This window comes from Cygnus atratus, chromosome 10 (assembly GCF_013377495.2).
Source record: "Cygnus atratus isolate AKBS03 ecotype Queensland, Australia chromosome 10, CAtr_DNAZoo_HiC_assembly, whole genome shotgun sequence".
Lineage (NCBI taxonomy): Eukaryota > Metazoa > Chordata > Aves > Anseriformes > Anatidae > Cygnus > Cygnus atratus.
The window spans coordinates 7,636,718-7,645,952 of NC_066371.1; the positions used below are offsets into that span (position 1 = coordinate 7,636,718).

Sequence of the window (9,235 nt, forward strand, 5' to 3'; positions counted from 1 at the left end):
GCGCTCGCGGAGCTCAGCATCACCCTTCTGCACCCCTCGTCCCACAGCAGGAAGGGGTTCCCTGGGTACACGTTTCGGGCCATCATCAGGAAGACTCCTGCCCCTGGGGACCACGCGTGGAGCCACGAGCTCAGGCTCACATAGGGACCACAGGATCCGAAGGATGGAAGCTGTTTATCGCAAGCACGTTCCTCCTTGCCTGCAACATTTGGATCCGGAGATGGCAACAGGCAGGGCTTTTACCCGGGGCTCCAATTATGCAGATGCTGATTTACAGGAGTGATGACTGAAACATCTCCCTCATAAAAATTGGCAAGGAGCCTTTAACTGTGTATGTCTAATGGCACAGCCCTCTATCTCCGTGCATCTTCTTGCTAGTTTGAAAGTCAGATCATTTTTGTTCTTCCTTTCACAGAAACCTCGTTTGCATATATAATCAAATTTAGCATTAATGAGTCTCTCTCCTCATCTTCTATTCCTAATACTTTGAGCAGCCACACGCAGATAATACCATCTGATTCTGCCATCAAGAAGGTGGCTTACCATAAGGAGATTTTACCAGTTTCACTCGGATTTCTTTCTAACTCCAAAAACTCCTGCTTCCTTGAGCGCAGCTCCTCGACCACAAGTGCTAACCCAATATAACTCTTACGTGCCCGGTCCCACTAAGTTTGGGCTTGACCTGCCTGAGAATTATCAAGATTTAAACGAATACTTGGGTGACCTTTTACAATCGATACTTCCATGATTATAACATGAGCTCAAATGGAAACGTTAGGCACATCTTGAATGAAAGATGCTATTTATTTCCAATGTGGTCAGGCTTTACTGACATTTTCTCCTTCCCTCCTTGCCTGTACCAGCGTCTGTACCATTTTAAAAACAACTTCCAGATACAAGATCAGCACGATTCCCAGTTTCCGATGGGATCTATGCACACAAACATCCATGTGAGCAGCGTGCAGAAGGGCCAGCTCTGCAGTCTGCACAAACGCGGGATCACAGAACAGATTTCCTGCTCCTCCACTTGTCTTCCGAGTTTGCAGTCTTTAGGGCTCCCATCTCTCTCCTGCTACCATATGGCAGCATATGGCTTGTCTGAGCCAAAGGTTCCCGAATCACAAGACTCCCAGGAGCTGAGACTTTAGGACCACAAGGTAAAACACCATGCAGAAACTGTGAGAGCTTCTGCTGCCTCTGCCCCAGTCCCACTGACAGTGACATACGCTCTCACATCTGTCTGCAGCAAAAACTTCCCAGATCTTTCCTAAATTTCACGTTTGTGAAATGCCATGTGCAACAGAGCCTGATGTCTAATGGCAAAATCTACCTCCCAGTTCTTCCTAATTAAAATAACTTCTCCAACAGAGCTTGCTGCCTGCAGAGCAGTGGTGTCCTGGTACATGCCCAGAAGCTGTATGCCCAATTCCGGGGCCCACCAGAGCCTCTTTGCAGGGCTCACTGCTGTCGGACGCTCATACGCCCTTGTTTCGAAGTGGCAGGTTTTGTCCTTACCGAACCACAGTGTATTTTGCATGCATTACACTAAGCTGCCTATAAGAAGTCATCCAATTAATGACAGCTTAACAGAGAAGGGTTAGTTACACAGTAATTACCTTTCTAACGTTAAAATACCATAGAAATGGGTTTACAGTTTTTTGATTAAGTAGCACGTTTTATTGACCTGACACTCTACATACAAGGTCTGTGAGATAGGAACTGGGCCAGGTTTGCAAAAACAACCTGCTTTTCAAGGAAGACTTCCAAAAACCAATCTTTTTTATTTATTTAATATTTTTGTGTATCCTATACATGGAGATGGACAGACCCAATACAGAATGCACAGTCTGGTCCTGGTGTTGCATGAGCATAAGCAACATCAAATTTTCAACAATAAAAAGATATTATTAAGTCTTTTCTCTTAAAACAAGGGCAGGGAAGATCAAACACTCCAATCTTCCAGCCTTGCATCTACAAGGAGCATTAGGCTCTAGCAGGATTGCCCTGCTCCATCACCAACAGTACTCCTCACGGATCACTCTCTGCCCATGCCAGACAGCAACCTTCTGGTTGAGCAAAAACCAAGCAAGCACAAGCAAATTTGATGAAGAGGCTCAAACAACTTTAATATATCTTAGGCCCATAGCACACTTTACAGAGCAAATTACTAATCATGAATGCCTTGTGCAAGAGTCACCTTGTTCCCCCCATTCACTTTCATCACCAAGATCTCTAGGTTTTTCCAGGACACACTTGGAAGCGTGCATCTACTTCAGTCCATTCATATGCATGCAAATATAATCCAACAAAAGTGCTCCACGGCCAGACGAGCAATCAGCAGTAGAACAAAAGACAAGACTTATTATCTGTCTTTCGAGACTGAGAGACCCTTTGCCTTCCAAGTTCGCATCTGTTTGCAAGGCAAGGGTGCTAACCTTTCAGAGGCAGTACAAACAAAGTGAGCTTGACTCTTGCCAAGATGATAACAGCCTGACCTTCTTCCCATCTCCCAAGTCAAGTGATCTCATCGCAAAGGCAAGGAAGCAAAGCCAGGTCAGCTTGGTCCATGTACACACAGAGTTTTGAAACCACATTGGCATTTCACTTGTCCGGTTTCCATCAGAGCTGAATGGGGATTTGTTGTCCAAATGCCAGGCACTGCTTTGAAATCCTCTGGTACATCCCATGAAGAATCATGTGCGGTGAGTACCTACAGTCATGCAAAGACTTTTTTTTTCTGCACAAAGCAAGAATTGAAACAACTCCTCGCACAGATTCGGGTTTGTTAAACTGCTTAATGTCCACATCCAACTTGACCTATGAAGAAAAGCCCCAGCAGTGCTTTTCAGACTGCTACACCACCGGTAGATGAAAACCACGGATATAAAACTGCTCCCAGGTACATACACCCCGATGTGAAAGGGGCGCAGCAGAAGGACAGTCCTGTAAGCAACCAGAGCAGAGGGCGCGCATGACTCACTCTTGTGAATGCATCCATAGGGCTTGTCCTGCAACACAAATGTCTCCCATTTGCCCCAGTAAAAGCAGCGCTGGCTTAGGCAGAGCTCCTTGTATGGTCTTTGTGGCCCAAATACTCCCTCAGCTGTGCCCATGCCTGGGCAGGGCTCCAGGCTGGCGGTGGTCAGCTCCTGCCCAGAGCAAGGAGCTTGTGATGAGTTGTAAAGCACCTGCAGAGCCACCAGGGCTATGCCAGTGCCCCTCCACTTGCAGAGCAGTGCAGGCTCTGCACCTCTGCTACTTATCAAGGATTACAGGGAAATGCGTTACGGACATCACCGCAGCTCCTGGTATTTTATGTGGTCACTGGACAAATGCCGGGCTGTTTTGCATCCACAGGAATGGAGTTGTTTGTGGCAAGTCACTGTGAAGGAAAGTCCTTAAAAACCTCAGCCTAACGATTGAAAGTATCCATATTTACAAAAAACATTTTTTGCAGGTAACATTTTTTGCAGGTAGGAGAAGTACATCATATAGATGTCACATTGCAGATGCACAACGCCCTGCTTTTCAGCTGATTTGCTTTAGTAGGGCTCCAGAGAGGCAACAACTGTGGGACAAATATAACACGCTTGATAAACTTGCTTTTCTTACTTACTGTTCACGGACCCAATAAAAGCAACCTAAGCACATCCAGATATCTACATGATGGAAATTAATGCAGGGAGATGAACATATTTCTTCTCTTTCATCTTTCCTTTCTCATTACTGTCAGATACACATATAGGGGAGTCATTTCTCAAGTGGAGCTTTAATAGTGTCTATGGCATTGCAACTGGTCGCAAAGGACTGTAGTGCCACAGTAGATAGCCATGAAATAAACTCAGCAGTATATCCTTGTCTGTTATTCCATGGGTCTTCATGTGAGACAAGGAAACGACGGGGAGGAAGAATAAATTTGGCTCTTAAACTGTTTTCTTCTGCCCCCAACACGTGCCATGAAGCAAGAGTTGACTCAAAACTGGAAACGCCCTGAGCCTATCTTGTACAGCTGTGTGCAATTTTCCAACTCCAGAACTGTGATCTGTATGCTGTAAGTACACTATTACCATGGTAGAGCTCTGGATTTTAAAAAAAAATGCAACTCTGAGGCTTAATTGTTACAAGTCCCCCCCCCTTTTTTTTAACCTTTCCTGGGCCTGAGCCAACGTTGTCTCTACGTGGCTTCTAAATGCAATTTCTTGGCTGGAAATAAGATTACAATGTACATGAGAAATACAAACGTAAACATATCACTGTACCATGAATATTCAGAAGACTCAGCCCTATTTCAGCATCTTCTCTCTGGGTGATAATCAGAACAGAAGCCTGACAAAGGCCTGACCGAGTCCCTGCTCCTCAAGATACCAGTCTGTGACTGCACGGAAGCTGCAACTCGCACACCAACAGATTGCTCCTGCAGCAGTCACGCTTTCACACCTGAGAAGCCTACAGCCACCCCAGTTGTCTCCAGATCTGCAAATATTTGCACTTGCTTGTACAACGGTGCTCCTGGAGTTGGCGTATGAGAGGTTTAATAACAAGACACGTGGACCCCTGAGCCACTTCCTCCATGGGCCTACCCAAATTGCCCAAAAGCACACGTTCAAGACGGGACTGCTTGGACCAGCTGAGGACATTTTTGGTCCACACCACCTCCAGGCCACCAGCCTTTCCGAGGAAGACCCAGGAAATCATCAGGGAAGCCCGAGGAGCCCTGCCACCTGTGCTGTAACCCTCCCCATGCCATGACCCAACGCCCGGAATCAGTGCGTCTCCAGCTGGGCCGTGAGCTTTGCTTCTCTCCAAATGCGACCTCGGACCCAGGTGGGAGGTGCTCAGAGGTGCCACGAGTAGCACGGGGGCTACAGCACACAAAGAGGGGAGAAGTGCCAGTTTTCCTCCTTCTTAGACCGTAGAAAGGGCTTTCCCCACTCCTGGGTCCTACCTGCTTGATTTCACACTAGAAATCAAAAACCTGGCTTTCTGGGAAACGCGAATAAAAAAAGCGCAAGTTTTCCAAAAGCACGAGTTAACACCTCCCTCTGAGATGGTAAATAAGCCAGAAGAAGGCAATGTTACAATCACTCGCTGTTGCTTTCCCAGATCCCAAAACTCCATGTAAAGCTGTGTTATGATTCAGCTGTCACGTCACTCGTATGGCACCGGTCACACCTTCTGATAGGTGATTACTGCGAACCTCCGAGAAACTCATCAGCGTTAACAAGAGCAGGTTTAATAAATTCCTCTGTCACCAGCACTTTCTGCATAAAAACCCCACTCACACATCATTTAACACCCAAAATGAAACAGCTGTAAATTCAGCAATTAGCGGTGTAATTTGACTGTTCTGATCAAGTGCACTGAAGGCTGCAAGGCTGCTGGGGGATGTGAAAGCTGCCACAGAATCTGCTGGAGCTTTTTTAAAGTTTAAAATGGCAATTAGGCTGAAAATTAAAAAGAAAGGAGTTTGAGGAAAAGATGGCCACTTATTTGAGACCTGAGATGGTGGGGAGAGTTGAATGGCAGTCGGTGGGCATGGTTAGAGGAGAAGGATGATGGGAGCAGCACGAGGAAGTGAAGAGAACCGGAATTTGTGTAACCCAAAAAGCCTACCGAGTATATAGCTAGATACAGTCTTACACACTCCTTGCACTAAGATGCACTTAATTCTACTCACAGATACATTTCAAAAGGGGGGAAAGAGTAATTTCTGAGACCATCTTAAGTTGTAATGCACTCTGCGTCCTCCTTCCTCGTTCCCAAGGGACTGATCCACGCCAGCAGTGTCAGAGCTGTTCCGTACAGACACACGTGTGTTTACAGACATGCAACCACGAGAGTTTCACATGTAGTTTTCAACCATGACAAAGGCAGGTTTATATTCAGCTGCTGGAAAAAGTTACAGAACTAGGGAATCATCGAGAAAAGAGCCCTGAGAGTTCCCACTTAGTGTCTCAAAGATGCCAACGTGCTGGGGGGGGTGGGACAGTTTCCTGGCAGGGCTCAGGCTGTGCCCCCCAGCGCTCGCTGCCCAGCCACCACCAGCACAGCTTCAGCGGGAAGATATTGAAGACACCGCGCTCCCAGCAGCTATTTGCCAAAAAAAAAGCTTTGCTCCCCGTTCTGCTTCGTGTTTGCTTTCACAGCGAGCAGGAGGGAGTGCTGCAGGGTGGCTGAAGCCCCCCAGAACCATGTCTGGTGCTCAGCCCCTCAGCACCCCGACTTCTGCTGGAGGCAGGAGCAGCAGCGCCAGCTGCCTTTGCAGGAGCTCTGGGGACCTCGTCCACCCTCCGCAGCCACCACGCACAGGTCACCCCGCTGCAGGGCCACCTCGAGCCCACGGCACCGCCACGTCCCCATCACCCTGCGCCACGGGACCCGGGGCTTTGGGCTCTCAGCGTGGAGAGGAGCTGCTGGCGGTGTGCAGGGACCAGCAGCTGGCTCCGGGGAGAGCAGCTGCCCCCCACACATGCCAAAACTCCCCCTCAGCAGCACCCCGCGGGCAGGCTGCGCGCAGCGGGTGCCAACGTGCGGGTAAAGGCACCCGCGCACGGACGCGCCCCCCAAAAATACGCGGCTTACATAATTCCCCAGCCAGTCGGCGTTAGGGGAATGTGATTAATCCTCCATGACATGTTCTGAACTTTCCGTTCAGGGAGGCTCTCTCCTCCCGCAGACCTACTGGCGATGAATGTCATTTGACCTGCAGACTTCACTACGAATGAGCATCAGAGCAACCAGCAGTGACATTGCTCCGCAAACCAATTATCTGCCTCCTTCCCCGCTCGGCCCAGAGACAAGTTTGCTCAACGCATAACGAGGATTTTTTTTTCTCCCCCCTTTTTCTTAAAAATTTGTTTACACCCGGCACAAGGATAACGGGCACCCACAACCCCCCCCCCAGGCTGTCCCACCGACCCCACCACCGCAGGACGACGGGTCCCCATCCTCAACCCCGGCACCCCCCGTCCCAGCCCGGCTCCCACCTGTTCCGCGGGGCGCACCTTGCGGACACCCCCCGAGCCCCCCCACCCCCCCACCACCACGGCGACCCCCCCGCGACCGAAGCACCTCTCCCCATCCCTCCCCACGCGGGACTCACCCACTCGAGCACCCTGAGGAAAGCGAGCGGCTCCTTCACCACGCGGAAAGTCCCCGCGGAGGCGAGCTGCGGGCAGAGAGAAGGGGTCAGCCCCGCGCTCCGCACCGCCCCCCCCCCCCGCCCCGGCCCCGCACCGCACCCCGCGGACCTGGTCCACCGCCTCCATGGCGCCGCAGCCCCGCGGAGCCGAGCGGAGCCGCCCGCCAGCCGGGGATGCGCTGCGCGCCGCTGCCCCCGCGCACGCCGGGCGGAGCAGCCGGGCGGGGCCCCGCACCCCCCGCACCGCCCCGCGGAGCCGCCCCGAGCCCCCCGCACCCCCCTCCCGCGCCCCCCCGCACCGCTCCGACCTGCGCCCGCGGGCTGATGCGCGCAGCGCTCACCCCTCACTCCGCCACTCACTCATTGCTATTATTATCATTTTTTTAAAACATATATATATATATGTATATTATTTTTAACTATTGTTATTTCAAAAGGAGAAGGTCAGGAAAAGAGTTAAAAAAATAAATAAAAGATTCCCCGCGCTCCCCGCACCGCTCCGACCTCCACCCGCTGGCTGATGCGTGCAGCGCTCGCCCCTCGCTCCACCACTCACTCATATTGTTATTATTTTTAAATATATAGATATATTAATTTTTAGACACTTTCATTTCAAAAGGAAAACGTCGGGAAAAGAATTATGGAAAATAAAAAGATTTTTTGTTGATTTAGTTTTGAAACATTTTTATTTCAGAAGGAAAACGTCAGGGAAAAAGAAAAAAAAAGAAAAAAGTAAAGAAGGAAAATAAATTAAAAAAAAAAAAAAAGGAAAAAAACCTGCCAAGAAGCCACTCATATCTGTGCAGCAGCAGCTGGGCCAGCCATGCCCTGCCGTGTCCTTCTTTCCCCTCTTGATCTCCCCAGGCAAACTTGCCTGCCGCCCCCGGCCCCCCGCGGCAGCCCCGCTGCTGTCCCGCTCCCTAAGCGCTCCCTCGTGCTTTTGTAGCATTTCCTTGACAGCAGAGCAGCGTTTTCCATGTGTGTTGTCGTCGTGCTGGCCTCGTTTCCCAACGTAACCCCAGTGATTAGAATATATCCTGGGTGGCACAGCCTGGCAGGAGCAGCAGTTCCCTGCATAGGTCCGTGCTTGCCTTGCCCTCACGTGCTGACAGCGCTTCCAGTTCCTTGTGGCTTTAAACCATCACCACGAGAGGTTTGTGATGGGGCCAGATCCTGCCCAGCAAGGGCTCAGGACGGCACTGAGGGCACAAACCCATCACCCTGTGTTCCAGCACGTATCCAGCGAGATTTAGATCCCACTTCTGCAAGCACTTACATACTCAATTCGCCACCACCCCAACAAACAGCTCTGCCACCAGGACCCCAGTGCTCTAACAGGATTTGGGCCCTAAGTAGGTCAGAGACAGCACTACCTGCCTCAAAAATACCTGAAGATTTCTCTCTGTAAGCGACCAACCAGCTGCAGGAGTTTAAGTTAATTAGATTTGTTCAAAATAAAGCTCAGTTAAAAAATCCATGTGTGCTCTAGGAGCAAACAAGAGGCATGTGGGGGTAATGAATTTCTGAAAGTTTAACTGGAGTTTGATGCAGAAGATTCTGTGTGAAAATTGTGGAACTGTAAAGAACCCAGTCATATCTTATGACAGCAAAGGGAGGGGGCCCAACTTTTATTTTTTAAAACTATTTCCCCATCAGAAATAGGCTTGGGGTCAGAATTACAATTACATTTCATTTTTTCAAGGAAAAGAAAAAAAAAAAACACAGCCGTTGTCAGCTGTACCCTCCTTTCTTCCTGCCCTTGGAGAAAAATAGGAAAGAAAATTTGATTATGAAATATTATGGAAGCTTTTTTATTTAAATTACGAAATAACTTCTTTAGGGAATATGAAACACTTCTCAGCTATCGTAGTAACTGCCTGGAGGTGGCTTGGTGCTATGGGAGGCAGACTTCCTTGGCTGAGGCAACGGGACAGAGCACCCCTAAGTCTCCAGAGGGCACAAGCAGGCAGCAATACACCAGCCACCCTCTGCCTTCTGGCCACAGCTTCCCCCACTGGTGCAGAGAACCAGGGCCAGGTCCCTGTGAGCCACCTGCCTGCAGCTCCCACGCCTGGGGCAGAAACCAGTCCAGTG

At 49.8% G+C, this 9,235-nt stretch overlaps 1 protein-coding gene across 1 annotated transcript in view; it reads right to left on the reverse strand.

Moving 5' to 3' along the window:
- The window catches only part of SYNPR (synaptoporin), a 93,244-nt gene extending 85,894 nt beyond the window's left edge, over positions 1-7,350 (reverse strand). The window contains exons 1-2 of the mRNA XM_035547003.2: positions 7,251-7,350; positions 7,103-7,168 (exon numbers count right to left, since the gene is read on the reverse strand). Of these exons, the coding sequence (XP_035402896.1) occupies positions 7,103-7,168; positions 7,251-7,268 (84 nt within the window). The 5' untranslated portion in view covers positions 7,269-7,350. The remainder of the gene's footprint in view (positions 1-7,102; positions 7,169-7,250) is intronic.
- Between the last annotated feature and the right edge of the window lie 1,885 nt (positions 7,351-9,235).